Below are 23389 nucleotides of genomic sequence, written 5' to 3' on the forward strand. Positions count from 1 at the left end.
CATAGAATTTTGAACCTATGGTGAATGGGCTGACATCATAATCCATTTTTTTCTCATAACACATATTTAATAATTGGTAGTAGTTCCTGCAGCGATCACTATCATATAAAACTCAATAGCTTTTACGAATAACTTTTATGTAGAAAACTACACAGCAATATAAATATTTTATAGCAGGTAGTTTACTTATTTCAAAAATCAGGAAACTTGAACAAATCAAAAAAATCACATCCCATGATTAACTTCATGTTTTCAAGTTTCAAGTGAAACACTTTTTAAAAGGAAGGCTTAGCTGGTAAAAACGCATTAATGGAGTTTACTTCTGTGAAACAGATCTCGCAGGTTGCAAACGGGGGTCAAAGAAAATTCCAAACTCATTCTGCAAATACATGTAGGGTTACTCGGCATTCAGAGTCTTCCTGCTTTCCACTGTTAAGACCCATCTTTTTTCAGGACTACCAACTGAATAAGAGCAGCAGATGAAAGAGATGGCAGGATTAAATCTCTAGCGTTGCCAGTCTACCTCGTCTTCCGTTCAAATACTGGCGCGCATTTAACTTCCGAGAAGGGACCCCTGGCGCCCGCGCCCGTACCCTAGGTTCCCACGCTCCCGGAGGCGGTCCCGGGCGCAGGAGCTTCGGGGCCGCGATCGCGCATGCGTGCCAGTCCCGCGCATGCGTGCCGGCCCCGCTCAGGCCCCGCGGCTCCGCGCATGCTCAGAGGCGGAGGTCGGCGGGGCCTGGGCGGATGTCGGAGGCCGGCTCCCCCCGCCCGCCTCTGCAGCCCCCGTTTCCCTTCCGCGGCGCGGCCGGCCGGCTTCCCGTTCCGGGCGCGCAGGCGGCGGCCGCCGGTGCTCGTTTCTGTCGCGGGCGCTGAGTCGGCTCTGGCAGCGCCTGTGCGGCGAGCATGGCATCTTGGAGGCGCGGACCCGCCCTGCGGCTGTGGGCCGCAGGTAGAGGCCGCGGGGGCGGTGCGGGCGGGCATAGGGACCGTCTCCGGGAGGGGAGAGGCCTGCGCGGTCGCCGAGATGCCTTCCTGTCCCGGGTCCCGGGTCCCGACACAGAGTGGGCGCTGTGGGGCCCTTAACCCGACGCGGCTCCGCTGGAGACGCGCGCCTTCCAACCGGCCGTCGGGGCGGTAGGGGGTTCGCGGAGCGCGCGCTCCGTCGGCTGGCGTCGAGGGCGCTCCTTCCCGGCGGGCGCGGACACCTGCTCGGCGCTGGGCTCTGAGCCTGGCCAGCTCGGAGGCATCCTCGCCGGCGCGGGCGCATCTTGGCCGGGCCCGGGGGCTGTGCGGTGTGGCTTGGGGACCGGCTGGTCCTGCTCAGTCTCGAGCTCGCCTCGTCGTCCTCCCCACGACGGGTCCACTCGCACCGTTAAGCTCCCACCGCGTGCCTGGCGCTGCTCCGTGATCAGTTTTTAGGAGTCCAACCCAATTTTGTTTCTGTCAATTTCGGGGGGGGGGGCAATATTTTTGAATGGTATTTGAAGTTTATCGCTGAGAAGATAATTGCTTCTAGAGAAAAAGAAATATAGACAACGTTCACGTCTACCCCAAAAATTGAGATGGTGAAAAACAGGATGAAAGTAAAAATTTATTTAAAAAGAACTTCCGTCCTTTAGAATTACTGGCCTAGATAGAACTTGCTGTCACCACATGGTCATAAATATTTATTAAACAGGTGAACGACTTATGCTTTTGCCTAATTTGTGTCCTCGGATGGATGAATGATGTGTTTTTGGGGAGATTGTAAAAAACCGGAAACATAGGTGAATAAGCGTATAATGGAAGCCATAAGATGAATTAGCATGTATTTTACTGTATACATTTTGTGTTTTGTTTTCAGTTTTTCTGCTGGATCTGGCTTTCTGTCAAGGACAGGTGGAAGATCTAGATGACTCGTGAGTATACATGTTTTTAAATAGTATCTTCATTTCTTCCAGCTGTGATGTTATATGAATACTGGTATGAGTCTAGTATTTTTTAAAATAACACTTGTTTTATTGAGCGCGTAAATCTGTGGTACGTAATTTGCTAATTTTGTTTGGAGGTAGATTTTTTTTTTTTTTCTTTGAAGTGTAGTTGACTTACATGTTAGTTTCAAGTGCACTACATTGTGTGAATATAATCTTTTAATAGCAAACAATGGCCAGTGCTTACCTAGCACCAGTTTTGCTCCAGGAGTTGCACTAAGTGCTGTATATGCACAAAATAGGATTACACTCGGCAGTTCTATGAACAGTCATAAGAGTAAAAACTGCTAGAGTCTTCTGTTTTACCTGTATGTTGTTAGTCACTACTGAGTGGGTGCTGGAGTTTGGTAACCATCCAGTAACACAGCGTGAATCCCCAGGCCTTGCTTGTTGTAGGTGAGGAGTCCAGCTTCAGACCAGAATCCTGTGTATGGCTTTCAGGCCTGAGCATGGGCAGTGACATGGCTTTTCCTGGCAGGGCTCTGGGGGGAAGCTGCTCTCCCCACACCAGACATGGGGCACAGATAGTGCACCGCGCTCTCTGGGCTGGGGTGAGCCCTAGTCGCAGACTCAGGCCCCCAGGCCAGCTGGGCTCCTGTGTGTGCGTCTGCATTCTCAGCCTGGGGGTCCCTTGTGGAGACATGCTGGTGGGGGCCTCGCCTCAGGCATTGCTTAGGGAAACCTCCTTATTGAGGGGCTTGGCTGAGACCCTTTCTGCACGTGGACTCGGTATCTCTCCTCTCCTGTCCCTTCCCTCATCCCTCCCCTCTCCGCGTGGGTCCTCGGCGAGGCAGACGCCTTTGGTTCGGTTTGGTTCGGGCCTCCTCCCGGGTGAAATGCATCTCTCAGTGCTGAGGAGCTGGCAGCTCATTTCTCTCTGCCGGCTTGCACTGGCGCAGTGAGTGAGTCAAGTCTTGACTCTCCGTTTGGCTAGTTGTCCTTGTTCACCACCCCTGCCCGCAGCAGGGTACTCTGATGAGCAGAGAGCCCCAGGGTCCCGCGGGGCACTCAGCAGCCTTCCTGGTGGGTATTGGGCACCCTTGTGGATTGTTACAGGCGCTTCGATTCTCAGAGAAGCCGCTGTTAACACTGAGGTGATTTTGTTAAAGTTTGTGGTGCCCTGAAGGGTGTGGCACCCCAGATCTGCTCCTTTCCGAGGAGGAGAAAGCGGGAGTGAGCCAGCGCATGAGTCTAGGACCCTGACTTTCCTCAGCTGGATGCTGCTGAACTGACAGGGTTGGCCCTCCTGTAATGCGCTTCCCACGTGGTAAAGAAGCCGCCTGCCAGTGCAGGAGATGAGGTTCGATCCCTGGGTCAGGAGGATCCCCTGAAGAAGGGAATGGCAAGCCACTCCAGGATTCTTGCTTGGGAAATCTTGCAGAGGAGCCTGGCGGGATACAGTCCATGGGGTTGCAGAGAGTTGGAGATGACTGAGCAGCTAAGCAACAACAGAGTCTCCTGTAAGTGAAAAGCTTGTCTGGCCCACCTTCCTAGCGTCCGCGGCTGCCCAAGCCTCCTGTGAGCTCCTGGATCTGAGGTGAGGGATCAAGGACAGTGGGCAAGGAGGCCGTTAACCGAGCCTGGGTTCTGGATTTGTCCTTTCTGCTCCTGCCTGTTGCTGGACCCCTGTGAAGATGAAGCCCTGGGATTAGGGTCGGTCCTGCCCCTGATAGGCGCTCTGTTCTGTCCATGACGCTCACCAGAATGGCCCTGTGCTGACTAAGGGACTAAGGGAAGTAGCCAACGAGCATCCTATGCTTGTCAGCTAAACACGGGGACTGAACTATTCTTCATCCCAGAGCGAGAGGACGTGCAGTGAATTGCCTCCTGGGCCCACAAGAGGATGGCCCTTGGAAATTCAGGCACCGTCCTAGCTTGGGCTGGTGAGCAGGGATTGCCATGGCTGAAGAAGACTGAACCGGAGTGAGAAGGCTGCCCTGCTTGTCTAACCCTGGCCGGGGCTAAACTAACTCCCCAGGGACTGATGACCACGCCGGGCCAGAGTGTTCTCAGCAGATGGAGCTCCTTGGCTCCTCATTGCCCCATAGACCCTCTGGATCCTGACTGCAGATGACACTGTCTCTAGGTTGGGTCCAGCTGTCCCCGTGCCTTGCACTGACTTGGGCCATACTGTCAGGTCCTGTGAGACCATGTTTGTTTGCTGTGTAGATTCCCCGAGGGCACTGGGTCTGGTGATGCCTAGGGTTTGCAGCCCCAGCCCCACATCAGTGAGCGCAGTCATGGGTGTACAGTGGACCCTCCATGTTAGCCCTGACACCTTCCTTTCCACGTGGGGCCCTGTCTGGGATTCTGTACCAGTCAGCTCCTTCCTATCGATGGGATAGGAGAGAGAGGCTGCTGCTGCTAAGTCATTTCAGTCGTGTCCGGCTCTGTGCGACCTCATAGACGGCAGCCCACCAGGCTCCACAGTCCCTGGGATTCTCCAGGCAAGAACACTGGAGTAGGTTGCCATTTCCTTCTCCAGTGCATGAAAGTAAAAAGTGAAAGTGAAGTTGCTTAGTCGTGTCCGACTCGTAGCGACCCCAGGGATTGCAGCACCAGGCTCCCCTGTCCATGGGATTTTCCAGGCAAGAGTACTGGAGTGGGGTGCCATTGCCTAGGAGAGAGGCTATTAAGCATCAAATGATGGGAGACAGTGGCCCCCGCCCTTTACCTCTGGGTGCAGAGCTGCCTGCAAAGACATCAAGAATAATGACCATTGGTTAGAGCGTTCTGGTTGAACAGTTTGCTTAAGGTGGCCATGACACTTTCTTGGGTAGCCCCACAAGATGATTATAAAATAGAACTTTTTACTGTAAACCCCTTAATGGGAAATGGGGTAACCCGCCTGAGAGTCAAGTCCCCAGATTCCACCCAGGGGCCAGGCCTGCCAGCAGACTTCCTAAGGCTCACCCCTGCCCCGCCCTGCTCTGTTCACTGTTAGGCACAGGTGTAAGTGGAGGAGAGGGGCTCCAAGCTGAAGCATTTGTTTCTACAGAGTCCCACTTGAATTTTTACTCCTAATTATTTTATCATTGCTCTTGTTTTATTAAGGTGTTAAATGGATAAGATCTAGAGGTCACTGAGTAAAATTTTGAAGTAAAACTTACTGAAAAATTTGTCCTGTGCCCCTGTATTTATCAATTTGGTATCTTTACCTGTGCTATTCTGTTGTAAAGTGGAAACCTACAGTCAAGATCTGTGTTCTTGTTTTTTAGGTTTAAAGAAAATCGAAAAGATGACATTTGGCTTGTAGATGTGAGTATTTAAATTTTTTGTACAGATCAACCATCCCTCCCCTATTTTAAATGTGACTTTCCATTCTCCTCACCCAAATGTGGTAACAGACAGTACCAGGACCAGTGTGCATAACCCACTTTGTCTTCTCAGGTAGTACTGTCAGGGTTTTTATATTAAAGTGAACCTCAGAGCCTTAGGATCTCTGGCAGGAGAACCTGTTTTTGATGAAATTCTCACAAGGTCCACTTGTGCATGATGTCTGAGGGAGATTATGGTATGGTTTTATCACAGAATTCACTCAGTATTTCATTTCATCCAAGAGATTGAGTGTATTAGTATCACTTGGCAATCAAAGTCATATTTTCATCTTGGTAGTGAGAGAATCAGCTTTCCATCTTCTTTTCCTCGCTTTGACGTTTTGAATGTGTTTAAACCCTGTGATGTCTGGGGTGCATTTTGACATGCCTCAGTGAGAAAGTGGGGTGAGTGGCAGCGAGAGAGATGGAATGAGACGTGTAGAGCTGACGGTCACTGAAGCCAGGCAACGAGGCGTAAAGCTCCCTGGTTTGTCTGTCTCTTCTGATATATGTTTGAATGTTTCCATAGGCTGATATTGCAAGAGAGTTAAATCTTATTTCATAAAAGTACAAAACAAACAGATTTTGTTATGCTACCTAATGGGAGGCACCTGAGTGCCCCCCCAACCATCTGGTGATCCTAAAGAAGGAAGAACCAGGATTTTAGTTTCATCAGCCTGACTTGTCGCTGTGCCAAACCGTCTTACCAGTGATTATCCTTACAGGAGCAGAGTCACCTACTGTTTGCAGTTTTTGCAATAAAAAGAAGTTGATGTTTATCATTAACACTTAAGGGGTGTGCATGTGATATATGAAGTGTATTTGGTGGTTTAATTTTATATCTAACATGGACATACTCATTTGGGAGCAGAGATGTTTTTAATTGTAAATTATCTATTTTAAATAGACATCTGAAATAGATATCAGTGGCCATTTAAAATGACTTTAATATCAGTTAAAGTATTGAGTTGTATCCTGGAGGTTGACATGTCTAGATTTTGTGTGTGTGTTATTGTGTAACCACTTTAAAAATTATATTTAGACTTTTGGTCTAAAATAGATTATTATCCAATCATTTAGGGAAGAAGATTCTTTTACAGTTACGATTGACATCCACAGTAGTAACAACATCTTCGTGGTTTTCCCTCTCTTTTTTTTCAAACAAGTTTTATGCACCATGGTGTGGCCATTGTAAAAAGCTGGAACCAATTTGGAATGAAGTCGGTCTTGAGATGAAAAGCATCGGTTCTCCAGTGAAAGTGGGAAAGATGGATGCTACTTCCTATTCCAGTAAGCAGCTCTTCAGTATATTGTTTTTCTGTTCTCGTAACGCAAGTGTTTTAATTACAGGAAGCAGTATTTAAGGTAACAGGAAGAAGAGATTTCAGACTGTGTTTTACAAGTTAGATAGGTTAACCGTTGAACGTGTGATACGTAATCTCTGTTAATCTTATACTCAATACAGATGTAGAAGCCCCTGTTCCTACTGGGAGCCCACTTGAGATAATCAGTTGCTTGAGACAACTACAGGAGATGGAGTGGTGAACTCTGGATGTCGCTTTGAGGGTGAAGAAGGAGAGTTTGTTGTCTGAGCAGCCTGAGTGGCGTGGTAGAGGAGTCCACCGGAGCTCGAAAAGATGAGGCAAACTAACATACACGCAAGTGGGGATCAAGAGAGTTCTCACATTAGAGAGGGTATTACAGCGAAATTGTAGAGCTGAAGATGAGTTCAGCGAGTCTGTACCAGAGACTAGAATGTCTTCAGGCAGAGGCTGGCAGACCGCAGCCCCGGACAATCTGGCCCCCGCCCGCTTTGTGCATGGAGCTCCGCTGGACCAGAGTCACACCTCTGTTTACTGTTGTCTCTGTGGCTGTTTTTGTGACCCAGAGGCAGAATCAAGTATTTACAACAGAGACTGTCGCCCCACAAAGCCTAAAATGTTTATTATCAGACCCTGTACAGGTAAAGTTTACCAATACCTGTCTTAAAGGATTTGGGAAAAGGCAAAATTAAGTTCAGAGAATATGAGGTGTCACACAGACTTGGGGAGAGCATGGCTCAGAAAGTAGATTAGATCCCACTCTGCCTGCTGCTGTTTTCCGTAGCCCAGGGAACATTTCTTAACGTTTAACAAATTGCTAAACTTTGATTTCTACACCACTAAGTGTTTAATTATGATGCATTTTGTATTGGTGTTTTGAGAATGATACAGCACATGTACAATCCCTTGTAGTGTGCAATAAAATGTAGGTTCCTTTTTCCATTAGTTAATGAAGAAAGTGGAAGTATGACATACGAAATGCGTACTTCATTTTAGGAAGTCAGCATTGTACTCTGGGTATAAATTTAGAAGAAGACAAACCTAGGTTTTAAATCCAGGTCAGTCGTCTCTTTCTTTTGTGGCTTTGGGGAAGTGTTAACCTCTTTGAATGTTAGTTCCCTTGTCTGTAAATGAGAGAGTGATAATTCTCAAGGTTGTGAGGATTGTATTAATATTTCTTATTCAGAAGCCCGGGCACAGTGGCTTCACTTGTCAAGTGCTGAGGATAGTACCAGACTTTAAGAGCCTCTCAGGTGGGACAAGGTGTTTTGGGTTCTGTCAGTTATCAGTAGAGTGCTAACACATATTTTTGAGAAGGCAGATGATTTGATAAAAATGCTTTTGGCAGAAACCTGTAGGATGAAAAGAGCAGTTATAGGCAAAAAGATTATTTAAGCTGACTTTTGTATGCATCTTGATATAGGATACTGGGAGGCCAGACTTGAGTGATTGGCAGGGGAGTAAAGAGACAGTAATTCTTAATAGACATTTGCAAGGGTTAAATCACAGATGTGATATATTGGCTCTGGTATAAAGAAAAACAATTGAAAATAGTAGTGTAAGAGTCTTAGCAAAACTCACACTGAACTATATTACCATCACCAGGAAAAAAACAATTACATTTAATTCTGTGTTTTTGTGTTAGTAGCTGTTCCAACTCTGCAGTGTTTTGCTTTATTGATGCTTGGGAACATGGGGAGCTAGAGTGCAGGTGAGATACTAGAACAAGAATCGTTGAATCACACAGGTGAACTGCTGCGACTTTAGGAGAGGGTGAGATGAATGGTAAGAAGTTAGAGAGAAGATAATATGGTCGAGTTGATATTTCTTGATATCTTTTACAGTGTTAAGAAATCACTCCTTTTAACTGTTGTGAAAGTAAATGCTTATGTCTAGGCGTGTATGTTGATTAGACGTGCATACACGTGCACTTGTCTATATAGTAATTCATTTGTTTCACTGAGTCAAAGGGTAGTCAATAAACATAAGTAAATTGTCTAGTAGTTGATGTCAGCGATGGATGCATTTTTCACCTTATAGATCAAGAAGATGTTTTTTGTGCTATGGAGAAAAATACCATCTTCCTTACAAAAAAAGAAAGTTGTTAAGTATTCAAAAACTACTGTTTAGAGATTACAAATAGATTTTTGGCATATAATTCTTAACAGCTTTCTTGAATATTTCAGGGTAGCTCAAATACAGGCATTTTAGTAGAACTTGGACTCAAACAGGTGAAGAAATTGCATTTCCTTTTCAGGCTAGAGGCAGTGTTCTGCCTCTAACGGTGGAGCCCTGGAGGACTGGCAGTTTCCTACGTGTCTCTTCCATCTCCACAGGCGGCTTTGCAGATGGTCACGGCATCAGTGTTTCCCAGCGTTTAGTCTGCAGGCTACCTGTGTTAGGATACCTGGGTGCTCAGTATGAATTCAGAATGCAAAGGCCCACACCTCCCCTACCAAATGAAAATCAGATTGAGTCATGAGAATCTGTATTTTAAACATGGACTTCAGGTGATTCTTGAGTTAGAGAATCATGAAGTAAAGTATAATTTTGATGGCTCGTTAAGGGATTTCAGTTTGGCATGGGATAGAATTATTCAGTGATCAAGTAGAGAAAATCTCTCAGACTATTTGAGGGTAGCTTAGTTCTCAATCATGTAATTGCAGTGATTGAAATAAACACCATCATATTCAATCCAGCAAGTCTCTGTGTATAGACTTGTTGAATGTGAGAGATTTGAACTTTCCTGATTTATCCTGCAGTATGTATTTGGAATTGTATCAGATATTTCTTAATGGTGTGGTTTTAACTATTTATACAACTTCTTAGTGTTATTTGATGTATTATGTCCAGTGTAAATTCAGATGTTACTTTGGCCTTTCTTTTTCTACATATTCCTTAAAAAATGAGGACAAAAAGGTTCTCATCCAAAAGTTAAAATGTTACCATGTTACCTGTAATCACATACTTATTTCTATTATGGAACCACTGAAAATTCCACTTATTCCTCTGCCTGAGTGTGACATCATTTTATATAAAAATCATATTTTACCTCTCTGTGGTGTATAAACTTTCAGGGGCATTTGGCCAATAAGATTCTTATACTCATTCTGTGATTGCAGATACATTTTCAGATCAGTCGTACATTTCTAGAGTATAACCCTTCTAGTCAGTGACTGTATTTCAAGGTTGTTCTGACTTGGTCCGGTGGACATTTGGGGCCAGAAGACGTTTTAGGGGGAGAAGAGTTTCCTGTGCATTGTCGGATGTTCAGCCCTGACGTTGGCCTCTGCTCACTGGATGCTGGTAGCTCCCTTCTACTCCCTCCCCCAGCACTGTCAGCTGAAATTCTATCAGGGATGGAAGTTAATGTTCAAAGAACCAAGTGGCTAGAGGGTGGGTGGCATCAACTCCATCTTAAAGGCAAGAAAACTGAGGTCAAGGAGATTAACTGATGGCACGAAGTGTGGAGCTGGGATTCTCTCACTGCAGCCTGTTACGAGAACCGTAACATCAGCTATACAATTCCACCACCATTTTTCTCGTTGATTGCCTATTTCATTTTCTTTATTTGATTTGTGTACAGATTTTACGCTGAGTTATGTAAGCAGTTGCTACTGGGTATACCCTCCCTCTCCAGATCAGTGACATTTGTCTCTGTATTTTGGCACTTCTTAATTAGGTTCAGTTGAAGGTAATCAGGGCTTATGTTTGCCTGCCTTCTTAATTTGAGGTGAGGAGCATTAAGAACATATTTACTCACATAATCTATATCTTTACTCGGAAGAGGGCAATTTCAGTAACAACAGTATTCAGTTAGAATATCCTTGACCCAGAAGTATTTGCAAATAATATGACCAATAAGAGTTTAATACCAAAATATAGAAACAGCTTATATAAAAAAAACTACCTGATTAAAAAATGGGGAGAAGACCTAAATAGACTTTTCTCCAAAAAAGACATACAAATGGCTAACAGGCATGTGAAAAGATGCTTAACATCACTAATTATTAGAGAAAAGCAAATCAAAGCCACAAAGGCATGTCATCTCTCATCTCTCAGAATGGCCATTATCAAAAAGTCTATAAATGACCTATGTCGGCAAGGATGTGGAGAAAACAGTTGTGTACTGTAGGTGGGAATTAAATTGATATAGCCGCGTTGGAAAACAGTATGGAGCTTCCTTAAAAAACTAGAACTACTCTATGATCCAGCAATCCCACTCCTGGGTATATATCTTGAAAAATGAAAACTCTAATTTGAAAAGATAAATGCACCCCAATAGCAGCAGTATTTATAATACCTTAGACATGGAAACAATCCAAGTGCCCATCAACAGATGATTGCTTTAAGAAGATGTGCTATATATAGAGAGAGAGACACATATACACACAGTGGAATATTTAGTCATAAAAGAGTGAAATTCTGCCATTTGCAGCAACATGAGTGGACCTAAAAAGTAATATGCTTAGTGAAATAAGGCAGGCAAAAAATGATAAATATTGTATGCTATCACTTGTTGGTGGAGTCTGACAGATAAAACCAATGTATAGGTGAGGTGAAGTCGCTCAGTCGTGTCTGACTCTGCGACCCCGTGGACTGTAACCTACTAGGCTTCTCTGTCCATGGGATTCTCCAGGCAAGAATACTGGAGTGGATTGCCATTTCCTTCTCCAGGGGATCTTCCCGACCCAGGGATCGAACCTGAATCTCCCGCATTGGAGGCAGATGCTTTAACCTCTGAGCCACCAGGGAAGCCCTAACCAATGTATATATTGATATCAAAATTCCATTCTGAAGGAGATCAGCCCTGGGATTTCTTTGGAGGGAATGATGCTAAAGCTGAAACTCCAGTACTTTGGCCACCTCATGCAAAGAGTTGACTCATTGGAAAAGACTCTGATGCTGGGAGGGATTGGGGGCAGGAAGAGAAGGGGACGACCGAGGATGCGATGGCTGGATGGCATCACGGACTTGATGGACGTGAGTCTGAGTGAACTCCGGGAGTTGGTGATGGACAGGGAGGCCCGGCGTGCTGCGATTCATGGGGTCGCAAAGAGTGGGACACGACTGAGCAACTGAACTAACTGAGGTTACTATATAACCTTGTTGCTTATTTACACACTGGTTTGTAGCTCTGAACTCCTATGGATGCCAGGAGGGAGAAGGAAACAGGGTGAGATAGGAACGTGGGGTTCAGAGCTACAAACCAGTGTGTAAATAAGCAACAAGGTTATATTGTACAGCACAGGGAAATACAGCCATGTTTTATAGTAACCTTAGTTCAGTTGCTCAGTCGTGTCTTTTCCAATGAGTCAACTCTTCATATGAGGTGGCCAAAGTACTGAGTTTAAGCTTTAGCATCATTCCTTCCAAAGAAATCCCAGGGTTGATCTCCTTCAGAATGGACTGGTTGGATCTCCTTGCAGTCCAAGGGACTCTCAAGAGTCTTCTCCAACACCACAGTTCAAAAGCATCAATTCTTCAGCACTCAGCCTTCTTCACAGTCTAACTCTCACATCCATACATGACTACAGGAAAAACCATAGCCTTGACTAGATGGACCTTAGTCGGCAGAGTAATGTCTCTGCTTTTGAATATACCATCTAGGTTGGTCATAACTTTTCTTAGGTAGAGTATACTCTATAAAAACAGTGAGTCACTATACCGTAGCTAACATAATATTGAAAGCCAACTATACTTCAATTATATATATGTATGTGTGTAACACTTGACAGAATTAAGTCCTAAGTTAGAGATAGGCACAGATAAAATATGTTATTGGTCTAAGCTCACGGGGCTATTCAAAGACAGGACTTGTATCTCCATACATACACACCAGGTTTTTATTTTTGTCACCCCTATCGTTTGTGTCATCTCTAATAAAAGCCATTGTTGATCACTGGTCACCTTTCTTCATGTTTAAGGGAGAAGGTCTAGAGTTGGAAAAGGAAGGAGGACAGATTTTCGGTACTATTTGTCACGAATTCACTTTGTCTTTTTCTTGTGTATTGGTGCTGGGGAGAGAAACCAAGATTAATGATTACTAAAGTGATTGGTAAATCAGCACCCAGTTTTTTTATACCCAACTGTCATAAAAAATATTCTGGAAATAAGAGAAAATGAACAGAGGGAGCGATTATGTGAGTAAATACAGTATACTTTGCATAAATTAGAATAGTTGTATAAATATACTGTATTTTGTCTACTGAGAATATTTTATTTCTTTTTTTCTGTCCCAGTTGCCTTAAATCTGTAAAGTAGTATAGTTTTGATTTTCTATAGTGATTACTATGCCTCTTAAAGTTGTCTAATTCTGTTTTTTTCCTTATTTTTGTTACTATTTTTTGTTTTCCTTAAAAAGATGCCATTGTAGTGACTGTATCTCATTTTAATTAATGTGGGGATTTCACAGGAATCTTTGAAGTAACTGAAATTATTAATACTCTAGGTTATTACAAAAACAGGAACTTTTAAAACAAGTAATGATGCTTTTAGATCATAAATTATTTTTGCAATTATAGTTCATGTTTTTAAAATTAAAGTACAAAGCAGTTCTTTTAAGACTCAGAAAACACTAACGGAAGAGATGGGCCTTTTTTTTGAGAAATATATGTCCTGTAAATGAAGTCAAATGAAGAGTGAGACTTTGTGTGGGTGTATATATATATACATAATTTTTTTTAAAAGAACAACATCTTTTAAAATAAGTACTTTAGAGATAAAATTTACTCTTTTGGAATTTATTTTTTATTTTGTCATAGTATTTTTGTGTAAGTCATAAGTTGGATTATCAAGTAATTATTTTGTATGAGAATGTCATGTTTTTTCCTTTTTGTGTGTTTACATTATTTTTTAAGAGTTAAGAACAACATATCTATATGGGTTTGTATATTTTTTTTAAGTAAAAGGCTCATTTATTACCTAGTTTCTCATTTTTAAAAAATTTAGAATTATTTATTCTTTTTCTTATCAAGGCATTGCTTCAGAGTTTGGAGTTCGAGGTTATCCAACAATTAAGCTGTAAGTTGAGTGTTGTATGTTTATATGTGTATTTTTATTAGTTCACTCTACTTACATTTTATTACATTAATTGAAGACTTGGGTTCAGCAGTTCTTTCTAGGTGCAGTGTGGTCCAGGGAGAGGGATCCATCTGTGCTTTTCTTTGCGCTTAAGTGAATGTGTGGTTTAAGGCTAATTCACCAAATGTGTTTTGAGTTGGACTGTGAGAGGCGCTTAGCAGGACAAGGTGTACAGTTGTAAATTACAACAGGTCTTTTACCCCTCAGGTACTCAAGAGTGTATTTTGTTTAACTTGTGAATCCTATCTCGTAACAAATTTTACTTTTCTATAATTAAAATAGACCTATTTCATTAGAGGTGAAAGAAAAAGAATAAAATTGATGGATGTTAGTTATCACCTGTAGATTTGACCACGTCTGTCACAGAGCATATACAGTAAAAAATATCTTGTGATAATTCTAAAGGCCTTGTTTTGTAATCATGGTTTTATTGAATTTTCTCATGAGTTTAATCCTGATCTCATCCTTATTTTGTTAATATGAAGCCTTGAGGAATTACTTGGAAACTTATTTTTGTAATAAAGTAAGTTATTTTTTTAATTCCTTGGGTTCTGTGTTAGCCTCCCTCCTTCTCCCACTGTTTAAAAATGTTTGCTAAGCCTCTTAGTTACCTATGTTCAGTTAATTATCTTTTTTATTCCTTTGGTTTAAGTATAGGTGTTCAGTTGCGCTTTCATAACTTTTAAAATTTCAGTTAGTTGGACACAACTCATTGGCAAGATTTTAGAAGATTATTTAATTTTCTAGAAGAGGTGTTTTTAATGCATTGTTTTACTCTGTAATCTTGGTGCATTTATCATGTTACTCTGTTATATTGCTTAAAATTGGTTTTATCTTTACCAAAATATTTTTAATTCCCTGTCCTTTCACTGACCTTTTAATAGAGAAGATAGTAAGACTTATGCTTTGAGTTCTTTACCATGAATGTGTATGTTTTTCATTTATTGAAAGGCATAAATATATGCAGCTATCAAACATAGAGTGAAATATTTTCACATAATTTTAGAAAAATGTAGTTTTTTTCTTTGCATTTTGAGTTGTTGATCCCCTGAAGGCAGTGTTCAGCGGTTTTTTCCCCATGATTATGCTGCTTCTAAAACTCCATTTACTATTTTGTATGCTGTAATTTGTGTAACAATAGAGGGTGATTATCATTAAATATGAAAACAGTTAATGTAAACTTTTATCTTCTTTTCTTCTTTTAAGATTAAAAGGAGACCTAGCATATAATTATAGAGGACCACGAACAAAAGATGATATAATTGAGTTTGCTCACAGAGTGTCAGGGTAAGTTTGTATTATGACAGGCCTTTATGATATCAGTATTTGAAAATTAAATGTATTTTAATAAACTGCACTGAATATACGTATTTTTAGGTTTCTAAATGAAATTTGTCTATGAGGAGAGATAGAGTTGCATAGCATATGCAAAGAGCTTCTCTAGAAAAATGAAGGAGCCCATGGTTTATGTTACATACTTGTTGACCTCACTCACATTTAAATTTATCTTGTGTATACAAGAGCTTTTCCCCAGCGGATTTTTTTAATACATTTTCAAGACTTGGTTGCTTCTAACGGCTTTGTGAACCTTAATTTTTATTTTATGATGGTTTCGCCTTTGTACGACCTGGTTTACATTATTTTGCTCATTGTCTAGTTTCAGTGTTAAGAGAAACCCCGCAGCGTGATGTTTTGAATAGTCCTAGACTTTAATCCCTAGCCTATGATATGTGAGAGATGTAGCTATGTAGATATGTAGAGATGCTTTTGAGATGTAGCTAAGATTCTTTCCCTCATCTTTCACATGCTCCTGTATGCCAGCTGTGAGGTATTGTTGCATATTTTGCTTAGAATATAATGTAATTAGAACCCAGAGATCTTTTTGAGTTTCAGATCTCTGAAGTTTTACTGCTAAGAAAACAAATTTTGTCTTTCCTTTTGGTTTGAATCGGGTGATTTTTTTTTTTTTTAATCTACATCTTGCTAGCATATATAGAAAGTTGGTGCAACTTCTTGAAGAGAACATTTATCAAAGTAGGTTACTTTGAAAATATAGTAGCTTATGAGTTTGACAGGATGTAATATATTGATAGCTCTAAATATTTTTAAGTTAAATTGAAATACTAGGGTGGATTTGTTGGGTGGCATGATACTATCTAGCTTAAATTATTTGAGAAAAGACACAGAATTAGGAATGATCTTTGAATATTAAAGTTTGCAAAGCTTTGATAAAGTATAATTTTTACTGTATTTTCTTACTGATTGTATGTTTCATTTTATTTGCTTTGTGAATAATTTTGAGGTAATTTTATAGCATATGAGGGGGTCTCTAGTAGGATTACTTTATTCCTCTATGGTTTAGATGAGTCTTTATGTTTTGGCAATTTTAAGGTGGCCTTCTCCTGATGTAACCAGGACTGAATCTACTGCAAAGGAAATTTCAAGAATCACTTCTGGAGTTGCGTCACTTACCAGTTAATTACTCACACATGAAAATAGAGACTAGAATAGAGTGATGCAATGCATTTAAAGAACTGTGCATTTTGAAAATATGTTTGCCTTTGCAGAATACATCTTGTTCTTTTTGTAAATGTGATGGAATAAAAATCTTACAGACCACATTTAGAAGAAGACTGCCTCTTAGCTTTCAATAATATTTCATAAGTCATATGTTTTATAGTCATGTTTGATGTAGTTCATTTCTCAGTTTATTTGGCTTTGAAATATATAATAAAACTTCTTATAGTTTTGTTTTCATAAAATTCTTATGTGCTGCCATTTTCCATTTTATTTTTCCTGAGAAGAATAACATACTTAGGAACATTTTAGATTTTAATCTTCATAGGGTGTTTTAAAACTACATAGCATTTAAATGGACAGAGTAAGACATAAATATTCTAAATATAAAGTTATTAACTCCTAGAATAGTATATTTCAAAGTGTGTTTGTGTGAATGATCTTTTGAAAGGGAGAAAAAAAAATCACCTCTCATGTGGATGGTTTTGTTTTTAGCTGAGGATTCTAAATGGATTATAGTCCCATCTTTGCCTATCCAAACATTGGTTAAAGTGATATTCTCCAGAGGGACATACTTAAAGCTTATTTTTTAAACTGGTAGATCGAATTGTAGGTACTGTGATTTAATAGTGGTCATGGTCTGTAGTTTATATGATTTATGTTAATTGAATGATATACTTAAAATGCAATTCATACAGTAATAAAAGTTTGTGACGTTAGACATGATGGGCTGACATAAATAGAAATAAAGTATGTACTAGTTTTAGTTGAAGTACAAGGTTTTTTTCATTTGTTCTATTTTCAAACAGGGCTCTAATTCGGCCACTTCCAAGTCAGCAAATGTTTGAACATATGCAGAAGAGACATCGTGTATTTTTTGTATATATAGGTGGAGAGTCACCTCTGAAGGTATCAAATGATTTTATTTTTTAATCCATAAGAACAGATGTATTATAATTTAATTTTCTGTATAATGAAGACTTTCATGAAAAATTCAGGACTTATTTCACCCTTATTAGGAATACTTTCGTTCAATCTAAGTGTTTTTATAATAAAAGCACTTTGTCATATACTCTCTATAGTATTTGCCTTCATGAAACAATTGAGTAAAATGGGTGGATGTTGCCTAACTTAGTCTTTCTTCTGTTCTTGACCTGTTTATTTAAATTCTGTATCGCTTTTCAGCATTTTGAGACTTGGAGACTGCAACACGCAGTTGAGTGTAATAGGCAAAAGCTCACTGTTTTAAAGATTATTGTATACATGTATGTGTATCTTTGCATGTGTGGACATGCACTTCTCTGTTCACTAGCAAATTAAATTAATAAATATAATTTGAGCTTGTTTTATTTAATGAATGTTATTTGAAGGTGTATAAAAGCACTTAGTTCTAATGGTTTTTTGCCCAAGAAACAGTTTATGTTTAATCTTTCCACATAAAAGGATTTAAGGTAGCAAATTGTCATGATCTGTTAATACTTAGCAATGATACTACTTGCTCTGAATGTTTAATGAGGAATGAATTTTGATCTTGGTTACTATTTAAAAGTCACCTTTTTTCTGTTTGTATCTTCACAGGAGAAATACATTGATGCTGCTTCAGAATTAATTGTATATACATACTTCTTTTCCGCCTCAGAAGAAGTTGTCCCTGCGGTAATATTTAAAGTTGAATTTTAAGTAATGTGTTAATATGTATATTCAACAACTGTTTATTGTCCTTTAATCGTTGTGGCATGCAGTTTTAAGTCCTGGATTATTGATGACAACCAAAGTCATCAGGACCCTCATATAGTAGAGGTTATGTTCTTGTGGATGGGGAAGTGGATTAAATCTTAGTATTGTAGATGAGTCTTTCTTTGCTTGGGTCCTCAGGAAACAAAGCTATAAACAAGATATCATAACTGCTTTTTAAAAAAAATAATTAAGCAGCAGTGTAGTCATTTAAAGTCTTCCCTGGTGGCTTAGATGGTAAAGTGCCTGCCTGCAATGCAGGAGACCTGGGTTCGATCCCTGGGTTGGGAAGATCTCCTGGAGAAGGAAATGGCAACCCACTCCAGTACTCTTGCCTGGAGAATCCCACAGACAGAGGAGCAGATGGCTGCTCTTGATTGGTTGATCAAGAAGTTTCTGTCTGAGGAGAAAATATATTTGAACTGGGACTTACGGGATGTGAAGGAGCCACACACAGGTCTGTGGCCAAAGTTAACCAGAAACAAGGACCAGGGGATACAAATGCTCTAGATGAGACCCTGCCCGGCATAGTGGCGTGACAGCAGTTGCTGCTGTGGCTGTACTGCAGTGAGAAAGGAGACGAGAGGTAGGCAGAGGCCAGTGGAAGCCTGGTAGGTCATGGCCATGCATGCGAAGGGCTAGGGAAGGACTTGGTCTCAAGTTCGTTTTAAGGACATTCCTCTGCTAAGTGCAAAAAGAACTGGATCAGGATGAGACTCAGTCAGGAAGATCACTTGAGCTCTTGAAACAATCTAGGATTTAGGCTTGAAAGGTAGTAAAATAATTAGGGAGAAGGGAAAGAATTATGTTTGGAGATGGAATTGTTTGAGTTTGCCCTAGAGGAAAAGAGATGAATAAGAAGTCATACGTGTTCTCTTGGTTGCAATTCACTTTGATTGAGAAATAAGTTGTTTAGGTTCAAACATGAAAAAACTCTAGCTGTGACTTTGAATTGTTCAATTGCAAAATAAAGATGTGCTTTAGTAATTTAATAAAAGGATGACTCTAGGTTTTTGGTTTGAGCAACTGGGTAGGTAGATGGTGGTGTTACTTATGAGCTTGGGAATACTGGGGAAGGAACAAGTTAAGAGTATGGGAGGAATGATTGAGTTTTGAAGGTTTATTTTAAGTTGACATATTAAGCATCCAGGTACAAACATCAAATAAGTTGTTGGATATAAGGGTTGGGAGTTAAGTCATAGCTGCATAAATAATAAAATAAACTTCTCAAACGTGGAGTGCAAATTTGAGGAGGGTGGTCGGTAAAAGGTCCCAGGTCTGAAAGACAGCAGAGAATAATGAGAAAAACTCACCAGTAAAATAGGAAAACAAGGTGAAAGGGAAGCCAGGATACAAGGTGTGTAAGAGAAGAGTGGCCAGTTGTGCGAGATGCTTGTGAAACACCAAGATGAGGAGAGGGAGTAACAGTGGTGTTTGTTACCTTGGAGGTTGTTGGTGGTTTTAAGAGAAACGGTTTCAGAGGAGTAATGGGGACAGGTGGCTCACTGGTGTGTGATCTCAGGGAATGGCTCACTCAGGGATGCCCTTGGAAGGGAGGGGCGCGGGATGTTCTGAAATGCTCCGAGAGCATCAGTGTGGATGGGTGACTAGCGGCGTGCTTGATGGCAGAGCCTCTCCTGAGAGCTTTACTGCTGCCCTTCAGTGGCTGTCTTCATGGTGCTGTGGCATTTTTTAATGCATTGTAACCAGATCATGCTGCATCACCTGAGACATACCGCCCTCCCTTTTAATCTGTCCAGGACAGCTGTCCTTCTTTTATTATTTTTATTGTAATAGTCATCTACTGATTTGTCCATTGTTAGGTTCAGCATTACCACACTCACATAGTAATTCTCTGTGGCTTACCCAAGTTACATCTTTCCTGCTCTGATGCTGATTTCTCTGCTATAATTTTTCTCTTTTGAAATTAGTACAACACAGCTCCCCTGGTAGCTCAGTGGGTAGAGAATCTGCCTGCCATGCAGGAGACCTGGGTTCAATCCCCGGGTTGGGAAGATCCCCCGGAGGAGGGCATGGCAACCCACTCCAGTATTCTTGCCTGGAGAATCCCCATGGATAGAGGAGCCTGGTGGGCTGCAGTCCCTGGGGTCGCAGAGTCAGACATGACTAAGCACAGCACAGGGCTAAGAAGCAGGCACCCACTGAATGAATTTTTTCTTATTTATTGCCATTATGAGTTCTCATTCATGAACCAGGTTACTGTCTAAGCTCACTCTCACCTTTCCCATATGTTAGCATCTCTTACTCTCCGGTGAGGTGGTGATGCATCCTGGAGGCACAGGAAGCCGACTCACAGGTGCGGTGATGGAGTCTTTGTCACACAGCCTGGGAGCTGGGGGGAGGACGGGCCTGTGCTGCCCCTACCTCTGCCCCAGCTCCTCTGCCATTTCAGTGTGCCGCCTGGACCCCACTTCTTGTGATATCTTTGTCTGTTAGCACCTCTAAGAATATTCCATGGTTCCTCCATAGCAGACAGGGCACGTACCAGGGGATGGATCAAGAGGTAACAAGTCTAGTCACTAGATGAGCTTGAGATTGACTGTGTTCTTTTTAACCATTTGTAACTTTTTTGTTAGCATTGTGAGTTTTCCCCCAAGTATCTTTCAATGCTTTTAAAACTCATGGTGACCAACGGAAGATTTTTAACTGTCAAACTCATTTACTCTTCTGGTTTATGCAGTATGTGACCCTGAAAGAGATGCCTGCCGTGCTTGTTTTCAAAGATGAAACCTATTTTGTTTATGATGGTAAGTTCCAGCATTTTAACTGGTGTAAAACAAAACAGCTTATAATTAAAATGCCGTGTCTATTACATGCCTTAGATGTTGACGTCAGATGCACCTACTGTTTACAAAACCCATTAGTTCAGTGACTGCTGGATTTTTCTTACCCTTCAGCTTCATGTTTTCCGCTCAGTGGTCTTTCATTCTGAGTTTCCTTACAATAAATTTCTTTTTGTTTTTTTTAAATCAGATCATTTGCCTTCTTTATAAATGAGCCCTATGCAGTTTCTCTACATTACTTTAAAATGTGCAGAATTCATTTTAAAAGGGTCTGACATTTGAGACACACAAAGAAGTGGAAGAAATAAGCCACCCTTCCACAGTGAAGCCTGCTTATCCTGCCTTTTCATTGTTGTTGATAATGTCAGGAGCATGGAGATAAAGCTCAGGGGGAGTGGTATAATTCTTAATGAGTTTTAGGTTTATCACTTTCGTGTATAATCTTTAGAAAATTTGACCTGGAGTGGAGATTGTGACTCAGTATTCAACTTCTAGTTTTATGTGTACTCTCCTAAGTCATCAATCTGAATCCATTAATACTTTCAGGTTTGCACTATATTACTTATTTTATAGGTGTGATAACTTGAAAATGTTCTGTTTAGCAAGTGACCAAAAAAGCACATCTTTCAAGAAGTCAATAAAATCCAATCTTCCTACAAATCCAATCCAATCTTCCATCAGCTGCTGTTTCATGCAGTTGTGATCATTTTTCAGACTTCTAATCAGGACATAATTCTCTTGGATATTTCCTGTCAGAGGAAGTATATGATATTAGAAAAGGGCTAAAATACTATGTTTGACATTATATGTGATTTTGTTTTACATAAGAAAAAGAATGTCATAAAATACAGAAGAGCAAAGAAATTAGAGTAAAATATTGTCCATAAGTACATCATCCAAGAATAATCATCAGCCCAGGAAAACTATTTAGTAGGAGTATATATATATATCCCTTCATTGTATCATTCTGTGAGTTTTCTTACATACTTCATTTTTTGCAGTATTACAGTCATGTATTATTTTGTCACCTGCTTTACCCCTTAATTATTGTAATTTTAAAAAATCTATAAATGGTTTTCCTCAGTGTGTACTGTAATGATTTAAATTACTTCTTGTTTAGGGTATTTCAGTTATTTCCTGTATTATTATTTATTTATCTTTTGCTGTGTTAATGATGTGGTAATGATGGAGTGTTTTGTATATTAATCCTTTTTTTACATTTGATTGTTTGCTTCGAATAGCTTTCTAAAAATGAAATTTATGAATTTAAGATTATGGTCCTGTGTCAGGCATTTTATAAATATTGCTAGCTTAAACATTGTAAACATTTTAATGTCATATTTACACTCTAATTTATTAACTTTGTTTTAAAGAGTATGAAGATGGTGATCTGTCATCTTGGATCAACAGGGAGAGGTTTCAGAATTACCTTACGATGGACGGCTTCCTCTTGTATGAACTTGGAGACACTGGTAACAGCATGTGTACAACTCTCCATCACTCTACAAAGCTTTTCCTTAACTGATTACATAAATCTGTAGGAAATGAGTTTTTAATTTCTATTTCATAATATCATTCCTTCTTTCAGACCTGAATGCCAGTTCAACTTTATGAGAATATAGATGAATATTACCAAAGAACATACATGTGGAATAAAGATTAGCTAGAAAGGGTTCGTTAAAGAATCAATAGTGACAGGGAAAACAGAGCCTGGATAATAAGGAAATAAGAAAAAAATAACCACCAGAAACCTGTCCTCAGAAGACTGATTTCGTAATAGAATTTGGAATACAAGTTATTACAACCTTTGAAAGCACACTTCTACTTGTGTGTAAAATAAGGGTGTCAGGTTGGCATGGTTTCTTGAAGTTACATACTCAAAAATGATAAGCAAAGCAAATATAAATATAGATGCGAAAAGAAAGCTGCAAGAAACTAGCTGAATGGTCTCAAATAGATGTACTACAAAAATTATAGGAAGCCAGCCACGTAAGTGTTAGGGAGAAGTGCTTTGTTAGTTTGTATTAATTTTCAACAAAATACTTATTTTCATCATGTGAGTTGTGTGAAGGAATGCAGTTTGAGTATGTGAATTGTTAAATATTTACCATTATTGGGGCTTTCCTGATAGCTCAGTTGGTAAAGAATCTGCCTGCAATGCAGGAGACCCCAGTTCAGTTCCTGGGTCGGGAAGATCCACTGGAGAAGGGATAGGCTACCCTCTCTAGTATTCTTGGGCTTCCCTTCTGACTCAGCTGGTAAAGAATCTGCCTGCAGTTGAGGAGACCTAGGTTCTATCTCTAGGTTGAGAAGATCTCCCGGAGAAGGGAAAGGCTACCCACTCCAGTATTCTGGCCTGGAGAATTCCATGGACTGTATAGTCCAGTTCAGTTCAGTTTAGTCGCTCAGTCATGTCCAACTTCTTGTGACCCTGTGAACCGCACTCAGCATTCCAGGCCTCCCTGTCCATCACCAACTCCCCGAGGCCACCCAAACCCGTGTCCATCAAGTCGGTGATGCCATCCAACGATCTTATCCTCTGCTGTCCCCTTCTCCTCCTGCCCTCAATCTTTCCCGTTGCCAGGATGAGTTTCAGATGAGTCAGCTCTTCGCATCAGGTGGCCAAAGTACTGGAGTTT

The 23389-nt window shown here is 40.7% G+C and overlaps 1 protein-coding gene across 3 annotated transcripts in view; it reads left to right on the forward strand.

The window, feature by feature from the left end:
* The first annotated feature begins 846 nt into the window (after nucleotides 1-846).
* The window catches only part of TMX3 (thioredoxin related transmembrane protein 3), a 37837-nt gene continuing 15294 nt past the window's right edge, over nucleotides 847-23389 (forward strand). The window contains exons 1-10 of one of the 3 annotated variants that reach the window (XM_068993554.1): nucleotides 847-952; nucleotides 1847-1901; nucleotides 5192-5231; nucleotides 6457-6580; nucleotides 13590-13635; nucleotides 14902-14982; nucleotides 17022-17121; nucleotides 17791-17868; nucleotides 20648-20714; nucleotides 22124-22222. In XM_068993554.1, the coding sequence (XP_068849655.1) occupies nucleotides 907-952; nucleotides 1847-1901; nucleotides 5192-5231; nucleotides 6457-6580; nucleotides 13590-13635; nucleotides 14902-14982; nucleotides 17022-17121; nucleotides 17791-17868; nucleotides 20648-20714; nucleotides 22124-22222 (736 nt within the window). In that variant the 5' untranslated portion in view covers nucleotides 847-906. Of the gene's footprint in view, nucleotides 953-1846; nucleotides 1902-5191; nucleotides 5232-6456; nucleotides 6581-13589; nucleotides 13636-14901; nucleotides 14983-17021; nucleotides 17122-17790; nucleotides 17869-20647; nucleotides 20715-22123; nucleotides 22223-23389 lie in introns of those variants that run through there. The other 2 variants (XM_068993555.1, XM_068993556.1) reach the window with 2 other exon arrangements.

Source organism: Capricornis sumatraensis, chromosome 21 (assembly GCF_032405125.1).
Source record: "Capricornis sumatraensis isolate serow.1 chromosome 21, serow.2, whole genome shotgun sequence".
Classification (NCBI taxonomy): domain Eukaryota; kingdom Metazoa; phylum Chordata; class Mammalia; order Artiodactyla; family Bovidae; genus Capricornis; species Capricornis sumatraensis.